Genomic DNA, 20,229 nt, shown 5'->3' with positions numbered 1-20,229 from the left:
CGTAACATGTTTTTATGTGCAAAGTAAGTACATATCGCTATATGAAATTTGGGGATGATGATTTTAAAATTTAAGAAGGTAGGCTCTCGCCAGGTAATTCAGTTGGTGAGGGTGACCTCGCGCTAATGCCAAGGTTTCGGGTTCGAGTTCGGTCAGGGCACATACAAGAAGCAGTCAGTGAATGCATAAATAAGTGGAACAGCAAATCTATGTTTCTCTCCCTCTGAAACCAATAAACAAAATAAAATTTGAGAAGGCAAGGACTTGTATTTTAAAACTCTTTCCATTGCATTTGCAGCGCCTGATTAATCTCTCTGAGCTGACCCCGTACATCTTGTGTTCCATTTGCAAAGGTTACTTAATAGATGCAACTACCATTACAGAATGTCTTCATACATGTAAGCATATTGTACACATTTCTGAATAATATATTCAAATTTTGAAATGTCTTGAAAGCATCCTAATGTAAGCATGTTCTTTTTCAACAGTTTGTAAAAGCTGCATTGTAAGACATTTTTACTATAGCAACAGATGTCCAAAATGCAACATAGTAGTACATCAGACACAACCGCTTTATAACATAAGGTAAGAGGAATATATAAGTGCAATTTATATTTTAAGTATACTTTTTCTAAAAGCTTGAAGTTGTGTTTTGGGGAATATATTCTTGACCCATCGCAAAATTAGAAGAAAGGAAACTATCTATTCTTTAAAGAATCACATATATAGAGTACTTACTGTGTACCAGGCACTGTGATATCTGCTGGGGACTTAATTTTTAAAAAAAGGAAGCACGGGAATTTTTTTCCTGAAGATTTTAATTGCATCACTCAAGTTAATGAGGCCAGTTTAGGCTTGTCATTTTCACTATATTTAGAATTCTACTTTCTAAAAGTGATACCTGAAAAAAACTGGCCTCTTTAGAATAGCCTGTCTGTCATAGGTCATTGTGGCTTATTAATCAGATTTTCAGTTCATGATCAGTTTCCTAAGGAAAGAAAAATACTAAACGTGGATTGCTTTAGTTTGTTCAGCAAATACTATTACGTTTTCACTACCTCCATAGACGAGTGCTTTGCAGATGATACCCAGAAGTTCAAAATACAGTATCTGCCTTTAAGCTTACATTCTTATCAAGGGAATAAAAACAGCACACATGGAACAACTTAGCAAACTGTTGAAGAATCTTTGATTACTTATAATTATGATTACATATAATTACTTGAGGTTCTCTTAGATGAGAGCCATGAGTGCGACTTAAAAGTAACTCACCTCTAAGAAAGGAGATACCCACTCCCAAGAGAAAACAGTACTTACAAAGCATCATTCACTCTGTACCAAAATGCATTTTTCTGAATTCTGAGGTATTCTCCATCCTTTCCTTTTATTAGGTTGGACCGGCAGTTACAAGACATAGTGTACAAATTAGTGATCGATCTAGAGGAAAGTAAGTTTATTTTATTACATAGTTATGAATCCCAGAATCTCTGCTGACTCTACTAGTTACATTTAAAGTGTAATTTAGTCTGTGTTTTATCATTTTTTTAGGAGAAAAAAAGCAAATGCATGATTTCTATAAAGAAAGAGGTCTAGAAGTACCTAAACCTGGTAAGTTTGGGTGTATACTATCATGTATTTATACATTAAAGAACACTTTAATGATAGCAGGTTATTTTATGATCAAAGAGAGAAACATTTTAAAGGTAATGATATGGTATAATCCAATTTAATTATAAGAATTAAAAAGTACAGGCTCTGGAGCTGAATTGTCTAAGTTTAATCCTAACTCTACCATGTTAGCTGTATGACTTTGGCAAATTACTTCAGCGTCTCAGTTTCCTCAATACAAAGCACTTAAAACAGTGCCTGGAACATAGTAACTGCTTAAACATTAGTTTTAATGATGATGGTAATGTCACAGTGTGGAAGTGAGGTGGATTTGAGTTTAAGTCCGGGTTCTTCCACTTACTATGTGGATGACTTTAGGCAAATTGCCTAATCTCACTAAATGGTAATCTCTGTTTCTTTACAGTTAAAAAAAAAAGTAGCAATAGTATCCATGCCATGGAATTATAACAAGGATTAAATGAAATGATGTCTATAAAGTGCTGAGCATGAATGAGCCCTGAGCCCCCTGGCACGTAGTGCTTCTTTAGGGTTATTTACAACTGTTGCTGTTACGATGAGTTCTCTCTCTCTGGTCCTGATAAACCAGCCGCACATGTCTGCCTTCCATTGTGGATTGGTCCCCAGGCTTGCCTCTAATTTCACTGGCTATAGATTGAGTTCTTTATGATCTTGTAGTCAACATAGTTATAATACCTGTGCAGTTACTTTTCAGAGATCTCAATTTATGAAATTTTTATTCTAACTCAGCTTTTTTGTTTGGCTATCAAATAGCTGTTCCACAGCCAGTCCCGTCCAGCAAAGGAAGAACTAAAAAAGCCTTAGAATCAGTGTTTCGGATTCCACCTGAACTTGATATGTCTTTATTACTAGAATTCATTGGGTGAGTACCCTAAACCTTTCTACCTCTTAACCTTAAAATAAAAAATGTTTAAAGTCCCAACTGTTATGAAATCATCCTGAACTTAAAATAATACTTTTCTGATTTCCTTTTAAAAATTATTTATGAAATATTAAGACTTAGAAAAAGATCTAATACCCACTTGTATCTCCACCATCGGACTTAAGAAATAAACCATGCCCTAACGAGTTTGGCTCAGTGGATAGAGCGTCGGCCTGCAGACTGAATGGTCCCAGGTTCGATTCCGGTCAAGGGCATGTACCTTGGTTGCGGGTAAATCCCCAGTAGGGGGTGTGCAGGAGACAGCTGATCGATGTTTCTCTCTCATCGATGTTTCTAACTCTCTATCCCTCATCCTTCCTCTCTGTAAAACAATCAATAAAATATATTTAAAAAAAAAATAAAAGAAATAAACCATGCTAAGATGGCAGAAGCCTCTTGGCTACCTGTTCCTGTTCACTCTCCTTTCCCTTAGAGTTTAATAACTACACTCCTAAAAGTAATGCTTGTCATTCCCCTGCATTTTTTATGTATTTGCCAGTGTATCTATTCCCAAGCAATATATAGAATTGTTTTTGCCCATTTAAAAGCTTGAAATGGCCTGGACGGTGTGGCTCACTGGTTGAGCGTCAACTCAATGCACTAGGACAGTGGTTGGCAAACTGCCGCTCGAGAGCCACATGCGAGAGGGCACTCTGCAAAGTTGCTGTTGTGGAAAGCAAACACAAGTGTGCAGAAAACCAGATTCGGGGCCAACAGTTCCCCAGCAACAACATAACCCACAGCTGAAGGTGGAATCACGCAGCCCCACGAGGAATCGGTCTCCCTCCTCTCTGGTTTCAGGGTGTGCCACCCGAGAACCACCGCTGCCAAGTCACTGCAGCTCAGCAGCTCCTGCGTTGAGCGTCTGCCCCTTGGTGGTCAGCGCACGTCATAGCGACCAGTCAGACAATTGGACACTTAGCATATTAGCCTTTTATAGATGTAGATATCCTAAAAAGTTAAGATTTCTAATAAATAACCATGACTTCCCCAAAGCTGTTGATGCACCATGCAAAGCTGCATTACTAGCCAGATCCAGTGCAAGGACATATAATAAGACAGTTTTGATATGTCCAAATCTAACAACTTTAGTAGTTCTGAAATTGGAAACTCCTATAAGATACTATTGCATGTTTCAACGGCTTTGCCAGAAAAGAAACACAGAGATAATGGAATGGGTTTTTCAATAAAGGGCAACAACAAAAATAAATAAATAAAAAGAAAGGAAAGAAAAAAAGAATATCATTTTAACTCCTGGAAATATACGAAATAGTATAGCCCAGCCAGTGTGGCTCAGGTTGAGTGTCAACCTATGAACTAGGCGGTCACAGTTCAATTCCTGGTCAAGGCACATGCCCAGGTTGTGGGCTTGATCCCCAGGTGGGGGCGTGAAGGAGGCAGCTGATCAATGATTCTCTCTCATTGATGTTTCTATCTCCCTCTCCCTTTCTCTCTGAAATCAATAAAAATATTTAAAAAACAAAACAAAAACAGTATAAAATACCACTGCCTTTTTTTACCACTAGGTGGCAGAAATGACAATTAACTACATTTGTTTATATCCTACAGGGTTAGGTATGCATGTTTTAAAATTAAAGTGATGTTCTTTAAATGTTTATATTTATGTTATTTTTCTGTGTTAGGTGGTTAAACATATAGTTTAAAGTATTTTATTGATTAATTTTGCTTTCATTTTTCAGTGCTAATGAAGGCACAGGACATTTTAAGGTATTTTACTTTTATTTTTCATTTACTTTACAAGAGGACCCTGTAACAAGTTTAAGAATCAGATATGCAATCGTATGGTGATTGTCTTCAATTGCAATAGTGTTTTATAAATAAAAGTTTTTGAAATATGAAGTACATTCAGTAATGCTCTCATAATAGGTTTATGAGAAAATAGTTATTAAGTAGGAAATTGTTATTAATTCAGACTGTAGTCTAAGGAAGAATAAGTGAGTAACTTTCAAAAGTCTAAAGATAAATGTTATCTTAATTTGGTGATAAAAAATGTTTCAAAGCATTTTTTACATAGTTGGCATTTAGAGTTAAGTATGAGCTTAAAATTTCATTTGCATGTAACATTTTTAGCTCAAGTTAACCTGCCCCGACTTGTAACTTGGCAAGCTTATTGTTTTTCTTTTAATCCTATATTTATAGTGGAGTTCTAGTTACAGATTTTGATATTATAACTCAGTATTCTCTACTACCTAAAAAGATGAGTTTATATCTTATCTTTGAATTCAAATAAATGTATCTGACTAGAATGATTCCTGGTTATTAAACTTTTCACCATGTAGATCTATAGCATGAAAATTATAACCCCAATTTAAAAGCAGTAATTTACTTTAGGAAAGTTTTTAAGCTTTTAATTATGCAAATATCTTAACATACTGAAAAGTAGGCAAAATAAAACTTTCATGTATCCATCACCTAGCTTTACCAATAAACTATGACCAATTTAATGTCATATACCTCCATCTACTTACCTTCCTTCTGGTATTATTCTGTAACAAATCCCTATCATTTTGCTACTCCATTTGTAAATATTTCAGTACTCTTAAAAAATATCTTTTTTTAATGACCATGTATCATACCAAAAAAAAGTTACAAAAATGCAGTATCATGAAACATAAAAATACAGTGTCAGAACTATTCTAGTTTAAAGGAGATGACAGAAATATGACAATAAAGTGCAATATATGATCCTTCATTATCAATAACTCTTAAATGCTTCCTATTCTGGGCACCCTCTCTGCTAGTGCCAGAAAAACACTTCCAGGAATTGTTACATACATCATATTACTTTCCTCATGATAATTCTATGAGATAGAGCCATTATCCCTATTTACAAATGGGAACGTGGAGGCGCAGAAAGGTTCAACAACTTACCCAAAGATTTATAGCTAGAAAATTACAGAACCAGGGTTTAAACCCAGGTAGCCATCCTGTCTTTGGAATACCTGCACTTAACATCTATACTATCTGCTACACTAAGGTAATAGGGATAGCTCTATTGTCAGGGAAGGTCTCCAGAAACCAAACTACAGCCCTGGCCGGTGTGGCTCAGTTGGTTGGGACATCCGCCTGTGCAATAAGAGGTTGCCAGTTCAATTCCCTGTCTGGGCACATGCCCGGCTGTGGGCTCGATCACCAGTAGGGGGCATGCAGGAGGCAGCTGATTGATGTTTCTCTTTCCCTCTTCCTTCCTCTCTGAAATCAACAAAACCATATTAAAAGAAAAGAAAGCTGAGCACTGTCATAGGGAAAAAAAACATATGCCTCACCTGCCTAGATTCTCTTGGTAGCCATTCTGGGCACCCTCTCTGCTAGTGCCAGAAAAACACTGCTCAAGTTTTTTAGTTCGGATTACCTCGGCTTTTCATTTGCATTAGATAGAATCCTTAAAATGTCCTCAAAGAGAGTGACTGGATAAGTGTTAGTTTCTATGTTAAAACTCTGTGGTCTTTCCATCTGTTACCTCAGACCAGATTCCAGCCATGTATGTCTAGATGTTAATCTTTTTATTTTCCACTTACAAAAGAAAGTTCTTTATTACAGAAAATTTCAAACATACAAAAGTAGACAGAATCTATAATAATAAAAGCATAATATGCTAATTAGACCGGATGACCTTCCGGATGAAGCTGGGGCTGCGAGGGCCGAGGCAGCCGCCGCAGCGGTGGGGGCCAAGCCCCTTGCATGAATTTTCGTGCATCAGGCCTCTAGTAGTATAATAAATACCCATGTACACATCACTCAAATCATTATAAACTTATGGCCAATCTCATTTCATCTATGCCTTCACCACTTCTCTTATTCTCATATATTTTGAAGCAAATCCCAGACTATATCTCAGTGTATAATTCAGTTTGTTTCTAAAAGATAAGAACTTTTTACAAACATAATAATGATACTAATATTTTAAAAATTAATAGTAATACCTTAATCAAATATCCACATTCTATTTAAATTTCCTACATTGTCTCATTAAAATTGTTTTATAGATTAGTTTAAATCAGTATCCAAATAAGATTCATACCTTATACTAGTGATTGGTTGATATATCTCTTATTTATAACCCTTACATCTTTTTTTAGTCTAGCAGTTTCGCCTTCATCTTTTTTTTCCTTAGAATCTTTTTGTTGAAGACACCAGGTTTTAGACATTTAATGTCACTCTGTCAATAAATTTCCCTTTACGTTTTATTGTTGATGAGGTAGTAAAAGAAACTAGTAAACCTTTCTATTAAAAAATTGTTAATATACCTTTCAGAGAGGGAAAATTAAACAGTTGTTTTTTTCTTTGATAAACTAACTCAAATTTTGTAGTAATTTTCATAAATCTGTTGAATCATCTTTGCTATAAAATCTGCTTTAGGGTTTATACATTTTATGTATACTTAATCTGAAAATATTTGTTTACTCATGCGTTTATTTTTTGTAGCCATTGGAAAAGAAGTTTGTCCGAGTTTCAGGAGAAGCAACTATTGGACATGTAGAAAAATTTCTCAGAAGAAAAATGGATCTTGATCCAGCTTGTCAGGTAGAGTACATCTGTGTAAAAGGACAGGTAAAGATGTGAGATTACCTTAGAAAGAATTGTCTCTAGGATTTCATGCAGTGGCTTTTGTCTTATGATATTGTAGATATTGTATATGCCAACTGATATTGGTACTCAGTGATTCCCATGCCAGCTTCAATCACATTTGACTTACTGTCTATTTCTCCCTGCCATTGATACCACATATAAGACACCTAGAAAATGCCGAAACCGGTTTGGCTCAGTGGATAGAGCGTCGGCCTGCGGACTGAAAGGTCCCAGGTTCTATTCCGGTCAAGGGCATGTGCCTGGGTTGCGGGCACATCCCCAGTGGGAGGTGTGCAGGAGGCAGCTGATCGATGTTCCTCTCTCATCGATGTTTCTAACTCTCTATCTCTCTCCCTTCCTCTCTGTAAAAAATCAATAAAATATATTTAAAAAAAAAAAAAAAAAAAAAGACACCTAGAAAAGTGAAATGCCTATCTATTATAGACCCTATTCATTTTTTTTAAGGATTGAGAGTATTTCCCATTCTAACTATATAATACTTTCTTGTTGTTGTAAAATGAAAACCTCAATCCTAATGTATTTTTTAACATAAAGTATAATTATACTCATAGATCTAATGTGGGCCAGTGAAAATGCACATTTATATAATTTTGCTGTTTCATTAGTCAAATTTAAAAGGAATTTTTGTTCATCATGTGTAAAATTTCATAGAATAATTTTTATTTAAAATGTCTATTTGCTCATTAGTAAGTTAATAGATATTTTAAAGCTGGCTGAAATTTTGCTGGTGTTTTTACTACCAATATCTATTCTACTAAATATATATTAAATATATTAAATCCAATGAAATGTGACTTCTCTTACCTAGCTTGACATAATGCTGGCTTATCTCATGCATCTGAAGTTTTTCACGTTGTAGCCATAACATATTTGAGGTTATTCTTAGTCTTTTGGTTAAAAATAGATAGCTATTTAGAGACTTCTGGACCAAGTATTGTGAATAATCCCATAACAGTCTATTGTTTCTAAAAGCATAAATCATAAGACTTGAACCTCATTTTATAGAATTAACATAGCATGCAAAGGTGCTTTTTCTAGGATATAGATTATATCCTCTGGCTAGATATTGATCAGAGCATAATTACCATTTATAAGTTTCACATTTGGTGTTTTAAGAAATTTAGTTGCCAGAGCTCTAAATTGGTTATATTGTGTAAAAGTGTGATTTTTTTTCTTCATGTCATAGAATTCAAGGCTTTTAGCATTTTGAAATAAAATGATAAAAAATTTGTACAACCTTTAATTTTCTTTGTCAGCTCTTGGCTCTGTAGGTAAATATTTCTTTTCTATTCAGGTACTATACAACTGGTAACATTCATAAATTACTATTTCACCAAAATGTTAAAATAATGGAACAGAATTGTCAAATATGCAGACTTGTTAATGTATGTCTAAAATTATTAAACCTTCTAAATACAAAAGAAGTAAAAAGAGTTACTTCTATTTTAAGCAAAACATGGAGCTAGTTAACCATTAACGTAAAATTCTTGGTGTAGCCAGTCACTTGAGCCTGCTATGCTGATCTTTAAACCAGTTCGTTCCAGGTAGGAAATGTTTTCTTTGTTTGCAGACATCTGACCTTCATATATGGTTATTTACTAGCAGGAATGAATGGTTACTAGATGACTGTTAAATGATGAACTACCTTTAAAGTTATTTGTGGCAGATCAAAATAAAAAGAGAAGACAGTGCTGAAAGACAGATTGTGTACACATTGTATTTGTGTTAATAAAACCATAAAATTTTGCCAAAAAAAAAAAAAAAGTATTATGAACTAAGAGGCAACAGGACATGGTAACTGATTGAATGTGAGAAGAAAGGAAAAGGAAATTTCGGAATCAGAGGTGATATTCTGGCTTAGAGGACAAGGAGAAATTTCATGCCATAAACTAAATAAGGATGTTAGGAGATGGAGCAAATTAAGATATATATAAAATTAGTAATAAGACTGTTGAGGGATGGAACTGGAGAGCATTATGCTAAGTGAAATAAGCCAGTCAATGAAGGAAAAATACCACATGATCTCACTCATTCATGGATAATAAAGACCGTTACAAACTTTTGAACAATAATAGATACAGAGGCAGAGCTGCCTCAAACTGATTGTCAAACTGCAGTGGGAAGGCCAGAGAGGGTTGGGGGGCAGAAGGGAGGGGAGTAAGAGATCAACCGAAGGACTTGTATGCATGCATAACTAATGGACATAAGACACTGGGGGGTAAGGGAGGGCAGGGGATTGTCAAGGGCGGGCGGGGGGAAGGACACATATGTAATACCCTTTGTAATACTTATTATAATATTTTTTTAAAAAGAAAAAAAAAAGACTGTTGAACTGATCCCATTTAAGGCAGTGGGAAAGGAGCACTCAATGAAAGAGAGAGAGAGGTTAAAAATTTGCTTTTCTATCTTAGCAAGTAAGTATACTGGAATTTTATTACATTATACTATATAACTGTGTAACAATATTCTTTCTAGAGCATTCTGTATAAAAGTAGATTTGTCTTAGAGCTGTGACATTACTAAAGGGCTAAAAAGACCTCATTAAGATTATTCCATCCATAAAAAAGGTCCCTTCATGTATACTTTACTGTTAGACTTTCCACTGTTGGGAAATGAGATATACCTTCTAAGAGAATTATTCAAATATATAAGGATTGCCCTTTTATTTTTTTATTTTTATTTTTTTTTAAATGTGGTGTTAAGACTTTTTTTTTTTAAATATATTTTATTGATTTTTTACAGAGAGGAAAGGAGAGAGATAGAGTGAGAAACATCGATCTGCCGCCTCCTGCACATCTCCTACTGGGGATGTGCCCGCAGCCCAGGTACATGCCCTTGACCGGAATCGAACCTGGGACCTTTCAGTCCGCAGGCTGATGCTCTATCCACTGAGCCAAACCGGTTTCGGCGGATTGCCCTTTTAAACATTAATACACTTTTAATAATTTTATCTTGGAACTATTTAAAAATATACTTTTCTGCGCATTATGCTAAATACATCAAATGTGATTTAACTTGTTCTCAGAGATTCGAGGAAATCATTTTGATTACTGGCTGTCCTGTGCTGTTACCTGCTATGTCCTCTGATGCTCTTTTCATTATTTATTCTTATAAAAAGTTTCTAATATCTTTCTTGAGAGTGTTTGATCCATCTAAAATAAAACAGCTAAGTGTAGTATGGAAATAATTACGTTGATTTTTCCTAATTTTTTCATATGGTTTTTTTTTTAAGCAGTAAAGCATCTAATATTTTGTTTGCTTGTAGGTAGATATCATTTGTGGCGATCACTTGTTGGAACGATATCAAACTCTAAGGGAAATTCGACGTGCTATAGGTGATGCAGCAATGCAGGTAGGTCTTAGACTTTATCATATTTAGTGTCTAACAGGCAAGTTATTTGATGAAAAAAAAAGTTCCATGTTATCAATAAAATTCTAATAAATATTCTACAACTTTCTTAAAATTACCTGCACTATAAGTAATAAACTAACATTTATTGAATGCTAACTGTTGGGCAATTTTTTAAATGGTTTATATGGATTAGCTCTTTTATTCCTCATAATTCTATGGCATAGGTATTCTTTTCTCCCTATTTTATTTTTTATTAAAATATAGTTAATATATGCCCTGACCGGTTTGGCTAGAGCGTCGGCCTGCGGACTCAAGGGTGCCGGGTTTGATTCCAGTCAAGGGCATGTACCTTGGTTGCGGGCACATCCCCAGTGGGGAGTGTGCAGGAGGCAGCTGATCGATGTTTCTCTCTCATCGATGTTTCTAACTCCCTACCCCTCTCCCTTCCTCTCTGTAAAAAAAAATCAATAAAAATATATTTTAAAAAAATAAATAAAATATAGTTAATATATAATATAAATTATTTTCATTAAATAGAAGGAAGCCAAGTTACAGAAAGGATATGTAGTAACTTGCTCACGGTAAGTTAGTGAGTAAGCCACGGCTCAAAATGCAGGCAGTTTGATTCTAGAGGCCTTTGCTCTTTTTTCTCTGTCTTCATACTACAATAGAACTTTGAAGACCACTGGGCAAATATATCTGCAAGGACATTTTTGTATAATGTGAAATCTCCAAGTGATCGCTGGCCAGGCCTGGGGACCCTACCCGTGCATGAATTTCATGCACTGGGCCTCTAGTTAATAATATTTATATATTAATATACATTTATATGGAATTTAAGTATAATGGACATATAGATATAAATTTGAATTATAAGTAATTATCTGATAAAATGTGACTTTATAATGTATTGAAGTTTTGTGGTTTTGAAATAGCTTGTAAGCTATATTTTCAGTTTTGTATCTCTACATATCAATATGTTTTGCAAATATTTTTCTTTCTGAAATGTAATTATGCAAAAATTTTTTATCTAAGATGTAATTTGTATTCATGTAAAAATGTTAATAGAATCTTCCTATTTGTGTTATAATACAAATTCATTTACTTTGATTAGGCTAATTGGTCTAGAGCAGATCTGATGCTCCATGGGCCAAACATGGTATGGAATTATGCTTTATTTGGTTTATTTTGTGTTCTAAATTATTTGAGTTTAAATTCCTTTAACTAGGCATGTGTTCTCTGGTTTACTGCTGGTCTCAACATTCCTTATTGACTTACATACCTAACTTACATGTTCATTTGTTACTTTCCTAGCCCTTGTGGGCATTTGAATTTGTGAATCTTTTTCTAGAATTCTGGTGAGTTTTCATTAGAGTTGCCAGGAACAGAAACCAGATTGTAATAAGTTGAGCGGTGAATGAGAAATAAGGAAGTAGAGCCATGGAAAAGCTTAGCAAAGAAGAAAAAGAGTAATAGCTAGAGCAGGATTGGAAATGCAAGGCATGCATGCCGTCACTCCTCTTCTTTGTTGCTCAAAGTAGGCCAATTGCTTGTGGCACACTTTCCCAATGAGTCTTTCTTTCTTTCTTTTTTTAAGCTAGTTTCATAATAGATTAGAAAATAGTACCTTAAAAAGTTGGATTGCTTGCTGGATGCAGCCTTGGTAAGAACACAAAGAATTAGGACCTGATAATACGATAGGAGATAGACCAAAAAAAGCAGATAAAAAGACTCAGAAGTACAGTATCTGGAGTCATTTAGTATAGGGTTAAGTTTTCCAACACCCCCTGAGTGAGGACATCGCTGTGTTACAACACAGTATAATTACTGTTCATAATGAAGACTTTAGATATCAAAAGTTAAATTGTACTGAACAGTCTTTAAGGAAGAAGTAAACTACATGATATATTTAATGGATAAGAGTTCCAAAGTTTTCCCACTTATACTATTACTGAGCTGCATTTATGTGGAAATGATTATTTAGCAGATCCATGATGCTTGCTAATAATTGAGTCTTTTTTTAGGGAAGCCCAATGCCTGGATGGTCTGTTTAGTCTGTGTAGAAGGAAAGGCGTATTTCTTTTTGTTCTTTTTGGAGGACTGTTTAGCCATAAACAACTCGGGCTAACTGTGGATACCTGGTAGTTTCAGAATTGTCTCCTGAGAGTTATTAAAAGGCATATTGACAGGGAATGTAGGTGATGAGGTGAGTGAATAAGCAAGTTTATTTATCTTGGACCCTTTATACTCTTTAAAGAATTTCACATTAGTGTTGGGTTATGAAAAACAAACCATCTTTGATTTGATTATTTACATAACTATTTCAAATAACCGCAAAACACTTTTATTTCTTTTCAGGATGGTCTTCTGGTCCTTCATTATGGTCTTGTGGTTTCTCCTCTGAAAATTACTTGAAGATTCTAAGAGTATCATGAGGGAGGAGAGAAACAAAATAAGGTGGCTTCTGCAGGCTTGCATCTCACCAAAGATTTTTATGAAACGTAATTGCTGCCATTTTGTGCTAAGACATAACATCTGTCTTTAGCACCAAGCATCATAATATTCACAAGTACAACTTGGAATGCAAGAATGTATCTGTTTTACTAGCAACTATATAGAAAAAGCATCCATAGCTCAGGGGGAAATTTTCAAAGTACTGAATTTTTAAATTTCTTGTGATTTCAAATACTTCAATAATGATTTTGCTTCCTAATCTTTTATGTAAATCAGTTACTACTTCCTTCATTGAGCTATATCCTTTTTAAGTTGATGGTTTGGATTTGGCTCTCTGGGATGGTATCAATAGGGCAGGAAGGAAATATGCTTTTGAAATGAAGATTCAAAGCCAGTCTTTGTTAAACTATACAGACTGTACCCCTAAAACAAAGACCAAAACTATCGGTCTTATGTGTGTTGCCATCATATTTTGACCTTTTTTTTTTTTCCTTTTCTTTTTTTACCAGCAACACTACTAAAGAGATGTTATTCACTTCTAAACAGGATAAATTACCGTTATTCCGTGTGAGGAGACTATCTCCTGAATGGCTTATGGCCCATACCATAAGCCTTCAGTATAATAAAAACTTCTTTAACATATCTTGCAACAAGGCGTGCCTCTTTGCAACAGATTTTTATTTCTAGAAAGTTAATTTGATTAACATTCATTTTATTTGAGTACATAGTATGATAAACAATACCTTGTAATGGCACTGCTTATGAAAGTAATAAAGATTTTGAGAAGTTTACAGAATACTTATTCATTTTTTCCTCAGCAAGTCAGTTTAATGTTCATTTTTCCATTACTTTGTCATTGGGACAAAGAATACGGGTGTTTGAGACCTCACTCACTTGTATATAGATTTCAGTTTTAAACATTATTTTGCCTAAGATTAGCATTTTGATAGCTTCCTAAAATAAATATTTTGTAGACCCTGTTTCACTACAAAATTTGCAATTCTGCATAGAAACAATTACAATTGGGTAAAAATTGGCAATTGTTTTATACAAAATTTGTTAATTGTATAAGTTTCTTCTAACATTTAATAAAAAGTTTAAATAAAAATTTATTTTAACCTATTTTGAAATGTTTGTGCTTATTGTGGATTAGAAAAACAACAACATCCAAAACTGTTTAAGAGATGAGGTATTGAATCAGAGTTGAGTTTTGCTGTCAAATAGATATTTTATAAATTTCGTTACCTTAACTAATTATATTAGATGCTGTTATTTGACAATGGGCAGAATAGCAACTATGAAATTCATTGCCCCTTAAATATTTTTTGCACAAATTACTTAGTATTTTTACTCTTGTCCCATGTTAACATATGTGTGTCAGGGATTCCTCAAGACCATGCTCAGGTTCAGTGGTTCACTAGAAGGACTCATGGAGCCCAGAAAAGCTATTATATTCATATTTATAGTCTATTAGAGTGAAAGGATACAGATTAAAATCAGCAAATGGTAAAGTCACATAGGGCAGAGTCTAGGAGAAACCAGGCACAAACTTCAGTTGTCCTTTCCCCGTGAAGACGCAGGGACAGTTTAATTCTCCCAGCAGTGCTATGTGGCATATACAAAGTGTTGCCAACCAAGGAAGTTCACCCGAGCCTTAGTGTTCAGGGTTTTTTGTTGTTGTTTAATGTATTTTTATTGATTTCAGAGAGGGAAAGAGAGAGAGAAACTTCAATGATGAGAGAGAATCATTGATCGACTGCCTCCTGCACACCCGACACTGGGGATCAAGCCTGCAACCCACACATGTGCCCTGACTGGGAATTGAACCGTGACCTCCTGGGTCATAGGTCGACGCTCAACCACTGAGCCAGGCTGTGTCCAGGGTCTTTACTGGGAGTCCGTCACATGGGCATGCAGTGCCCATGTGATTGATCCAGCCATTGAGACCCAGCACTTGCCCAGTGGTCAGACTGATACAGCATGTCCTGGGGCCCCAGGTATAAGAAAACAGGCACTTATCATAAATCATATTGTTGGCATAAACTTTTTGTGTGGCCCAAGGTCTAAGGCATACAAAAGATAGGATATTCCAAGGGCTCAGAACTTATAAATTACATTAACATGGAAAAATACTTATTTTTAAGTAAAATATTAAATGTAATTCTTTGATAAACATTTCTGCAATGAACAAGTCTAAAGAATTTATCACTTGTTAGACATTGTGTGGACAAGATTAAAATTAAAGCAGAGTTCCTTCAAGGAACTCAGGCTTGGGTTATTACACACCTCTCAGAATCTTTTTTTTAAAATAATAGATTTTTATTGATTTCAGAGAGCTTCGAAGGGAGAGAGAGAGAGAAACATTAATGATGAGAATCATTGATCGGCTGCCTCCTGCACACCCCACACTGGGGATCAAGTCTGCAATCCGCGCATGTGTCCTGACCAGGAATCGAACTATGACCTCCTGGGTCATAGATCGACGCTCAACCACTGAGCCATGCCAGCCAGGCACATCTCTCAGAATCTTTTTTTTTTTTTTTTTTTAATATATTTTATTGATTTCTACAGAGAGGAAGGGAGAGGGATAGAGAGAAACATCGATCGATCAGCTACCTCTGCACACTCCCCACTGGGCATGTGACCGCAACCAAGGTACATGCCCCTGACCGGAATCGAACCTGGGACCCTTGAGTCCGCAGGCCGACAAATCTATCCACTGAGCCAAATCAGTTAGGGCTATCTCAGAATCTTAATAAAAGGCAGATACTGCTAAATACTCTTAAGAGTCACAAAAAATTCTACCCTTTTTCCCTCTCTCCATCCTGGATTTGACCTCTAAGAATCTCAACTAAGTTGTAGCTGGTTGATTGTATCTGGCCTGTTGTTACTACCAGGCAGTGAACTAAGTAAGAATGCTGATTGATTAGTTTACAGATCTGTACCCCCAAATCAGTATGATCTTGGGCAATATCAACAGAAATACACTTTCAGATCAAGGGACTTAATAATTCTAATCCCTAATGCCTTATATGTCCAGTACTGGGGAGCATACTTCAAAGGTACTGAGATAGGAGAGCAATGGGATAGAGAACAGTCAAGGAGAGACCTTGAAACTCCCCCGCCCCCCGCGCGCCCCCTCTCCCCCAAAAAAGAGCAAGGGTTGAGCAATTGCTTTTGGTTAACTTGGAGAAATGCAACTTAGGGGTGAGGATGCAATACTTGGTAACTGTCTTTAAATAACTAGAGGATCAAAGACTTAGATGAAGAGAAAACAAACAAATGCCCTGTCTGGTCTTGTATTAGCCTTGCTCCTGCACCAGCAGCATACATTTCGTTTTGTTGAGATACCATCAAGTTTTTTCAAAAGGAATGTTTTCTAGGAACATAAGTAGAAACAAAACTAAATTCCCAAATCTGCACAACTAAGAGTATATGAAGGGCAGATTCCAGAGTCTAACTTCAATGGCTAAAAGAGATTTGACCGGCACAGTTTGCAGGTCTCAGATTTTGTGTAAGCCCTTTCTGAGGTGATACTAAGCAAAGATGCCCAGAGGACGGTTTGTGGCAGTTGTTTGGCAAAATGCATGCGTGGCAGGTTTTTCAGTTCCTCCATTAAATGCCATCCCAACCTTTTCTCTCTAGTATAGGCCCAAGTCCTTCCCTCTGATCTTGGGCTTCATTGAGCTTCCCCTTTGTTTCCACGTATTGCCTTTCCCTCTTGATTGAGTCAGATACATTCTTACCTAGTCTCTGACTATTCCTCCTCTGGATTCCAAGCTCACAGGCCTTGCACACAGGATGACTCTCCTACAGTGACTTTGTCTTTGAATTCTTAGAACTAACACCTCTGACCCATGTATTTGTCCCATTCAGCTTGTCCAGAACGTATACTCTGTGATTCAATCCTAGATGAATATTCTTGTAGGATCACCAGGTCGTAAGCGCTTATCAGATGTGTGACTAATAGTTTTAATTGGTTTTTCCCCCCCTTTAAAGTTCAAATAGTTGCAACCTTCATGGTAATATTTTCTCTTCTTGGAAAGCCCTGGTAACAGAGAAGTTTCAAGCAGATAATGATTCTGAATGTTCATCTTTGTTTTCTTCAGTAGACCATAACCAAAGAGTAGGTTCTCTCTTTTTTTTTTGGTTAATCCTCACATGAGAATATTTTTCCATTGATTTTTTAGAGAGAGTGGAAGGGAGAGGGAGAGACAGAGAGAGAAACATTGATGTGAGAGAGACATTGATTGGTTGCCTCCCACATGGCCCTGAGACCAGGGCCAGGGATGGAGCCTGCGAGTATGTGCCTTTGACCGGAATCAAACCCAGGACCCTTCAGTCCACAGGCCAATGCTCTCTCCACTGAGCAAAACTGCCTAGGGTGAGTAGGTTCTCATTTTTATCCTTTTTCAATGTTATTATGTACATAGGTTTGATTATTAGCATTTCTTCAAAACTGTACTGATCTAAATTTTATTCTAGAGATTAATAGTCCACTCACAAATGAAATGCCATATTGATCTGAAAGCTTGCCAAGTACCTACTTACATGAAATGGATATTATGGTTTGATCTTGACTGCATTTTTATTTTGTTCTGATGGTGTCTGTGGTTTTTTTTTTTTATTTCAGAGAGGAAGGGAGAGTGAGAGAGAGACAGAAACATCAATGATGAGAGAGAATCATTGATTGGCTACCTCCTGCATGCCCCCTACTAGGGATCGAGCCCACAACCTGGGCATGTGCCCTTGACCAGAATCGAACCTGGGACCTTTCAGTCCGCAAGTCAACGCTCTATCCCCCGAGACAAACCAGCTAGGGCACCATAATTCTAATGTTGACTTTGCTGCTTCTACTTTGCAGACTGGATTAGTGCGAAGGCAGACAGTTTTAATTGCCAGAAAGGAGTTCCTTCTGTTGAGCTCAAAGTCTGGCTTAAGGAAAAGATAAAATATTGTCTAGCACTAAAGGACATCAGTAATTCTATATGTCATGTGTGAATCCTTATGCCAGGAAATAATGAGAGATAGAAGTTACACCTCTCATATTCATACTTATGGTATAACAGGTAACCTTAGTGAATTAAATTTTTTTAATAAGCACTTCCTAAGGAAGAATGCTTTTTTTGCCCTGTGCAATAATCAGCAATTGACTAGAATCTGGTACTGATTGTATTCCCAAAACTCCAGAGCTTATATTAATGATTTTGGTTACGCTCTGCTGAGCACTCTATAACCTCTAACAGCATGTGATAGAGCTAAAAATGAAATGTCTCAGACTTACAAAGAATAGAGACCACTTGCCTCAACAGGGGAGATGAGTAGCCATGTGGTGACCTACAGTAATTAATCAGTGAGGAAGCGAGCCTAGAGACTCCTCCGAGATCAGTCTTTGTTTTTCTTTGTACCCTGGGCTTTCTCTATTTTGTTTCATAGAGAACTGCTGAAGCACTGTAAAAACATAAATCTTATAAAGTCCGCAGTGTGACTCACTCTGCTTTATTACAATCCTGGTGTGTGTGTGTGTGTGTGTGTGTGTGTGTGTGTGTGTGTGTGTGTGTAGGGATTGTAAGAAAGAATCTATAAATTTTAGCTAGTCCCTACCCCCACCTAGTAAGCTTGTGGATATCAGCATAAAACATGAGGGCAATCTAATCATCTTTGATCTACCTAGTAACTATTCTTTTCACCCTTTAAGGGGGACATGGTAATGTAGTAAACACAGCTCTTTGTTTGACTGGACTCAGGAGCCCTCTCCCATTTACAAATGGCAAATCCATGTGAAATATCTGAAAATAGTAAAAGGCATAATGATATTACTCTAACCCGGCAATTTTCAACTGATGTTCCTCAAGAATTTTTAGAACATGCAATACCTGACTATTTAGTCAGGGGCAGTGACCTCTTTTTCTTTAGATTGTCAAATAAAATGACAACAGCCAATACAACAATAGCTGTCCGGTGTGTAAATAAATCAAAATTATAGCTATTCTTTTTGTCAGAGTGGCAAAAATCGATTTTTTTTTGTGCTGCAGAATTTTAATAATTAGTTTATGTGTGCCATGAGGTGGAAAAGATTGAAAATCACTGATCTAAGGTGTACATTAGATTTGAGCATGTAGCAAAGCTAGTAATGTATATTCTACAAAGAAAAATACAATTTCACATATGAGCTCTTTTTTTTTATCCTCACTGAGAACATGCTTAGAGAGAGGGGGAAAAAACATAGAAACATTGATGTGAGAAACATTGATTGGTTGCCTTCCATACAACTTGGAATCGAATCAACAACCTTTCAGTGCACAGGGCAGTGCTCAACCAACTGAGCCACTCTGGCCAGTCTGAGCTCTATTTTAAGACCCTTCAAAGCCCCCTTGCCCCCCTCCCAGTAATTTCTATTTTAGATTTCTGTGCTTTCAGGCACACCAATTTATTTTTCTAAGAAAAAAAATGCATTCTTATGATTTAGATGTTTTTCAGGACCTTAGAGATTTCTGACAATATAATAATAAAAATAATATTGGTTGGAAGTCAGTGATGAATGCTCATAACAAGCAGCATTTCTAGTTTGTTTGTTTTTTTCATTTATGTGCAAGGAGATTTTGGACTTTTTCTCCAGGCTCTGTTTTGAAATCAATATGCTTATTAGATCTGACTTCTGTTGTCCTAATGGAATTCTTTCAAACTAGAATTGACCCAGCGTGGCTGTGCATAATGGTCTCAGCTGGAGCAGAAGGTATAGTAGGCTTTATAATTACATTTTTCTCATAGTTCCATAAATTCTCTATCAATGGATTTTTTAATTGAGCTAAAATTTACATGGAATAATATCAATAATTTAAAAGTGAACAGTTCAGGGGCATTTATAACATTCACAATGTTGTGCAGTTACCACCTCTATCTAGTTCCAAACATTTACATCACTCCAAAATAAAACCCCATACCCACCCAGTAGTCACTCCCCATTTCCCCTTCTCTCGGCCCTGGCCACTGCCCATCTGCTTTCTGTTCCAAGGGATTCTTAAATGGGGTACATTTTAAATACCGCTTCATGTTTGCTTTTAGAGCCATGGTTCTAGGCTCCCTGTTTGTGTTCACAGGTAAGTTCTAGAAGCTTATCCCCAGGACTACATATGACTTGCATTATCTCTGGACCTAAAATTTGGGATCAAGTTTCCAGACAGTTGCTCAAATTTTGCCCCCTCTTTAGCCAGTACAGTAAAACGAATTCCAAGTATCCTGG

The 20,229-nt window shown here is 36.2% G+C and overlaps 1 protein-coding gene across 2 annotated transcripts in view; it reads left to right on the top strand.

The window, feature by feature from the left end:
- Positions 1–13,777, top strand: part of PCGF6 (polycomb group ring finger 6) — a 15,339-nt gene extending 1,562 nt beyond the window's left edge. Inside the window, exons 2-11 of one of the 2 annotated variants that reach the window (XM_023759786.1) lie at positions 299–398; positions 489–585; positions 1,392–1,447; positions 1,549–1,608; positions 2,401–2,509; positions 4,270–4,297; positions 7,016–7,114; positions 10,446–10,532; positions 11,647–11,691; positions 12,891–13,777. In XM_023759786.1, the coding sequence (XP_023615554.1) occupies positions 299–398; positions 489–585; positions 1,392–1,447; positions 1,549–1,608; positions 2,401–2,509; positions 4,270–4,297; positions 7,016–7,114; positions 10,446–10,532; positions 11,647–11,691; positions 12,891–12,947 (738 nt within the window). In that variant the 3' untranslated portion in view covers positions 12,948–13,777. The remainder of the gene's footprint in view (positions 1–298; positions 399–488; positions 586–1,391; positions 1,448–1,548; positions 1,609–2,400; positions 2,510–4,269; positions 4,298–7,015; positions 7,115–10,445; positions 10,533–11,646; positions 11,692–12,890) is intronic. The other variant, XM_023759787.1, reaches the window with a different exon arrangement.
- Positions 13,778–20,229: the final 6,452 nt, after the last annotated feature.

The sequence above is a fragment of the Myotis lucifugus genome, unplaced genomic scaffold (assembly GCF_000147115.1).
Source record: "Myotis lucifugus unplaced genomic scaffold, Myoluc2.0 scaffold_162, whole genome shotgun sequence".
NCBI classification, from domain to species: Eukaryota; Metazoa; Chordata; class Mammalia; order Chiroptera; family Vespertilionidae; genus Myotis; species Myotis lucifugus.
This window is presented reverse-complemented; position numbering and strand designations above follow the sequence as displayed.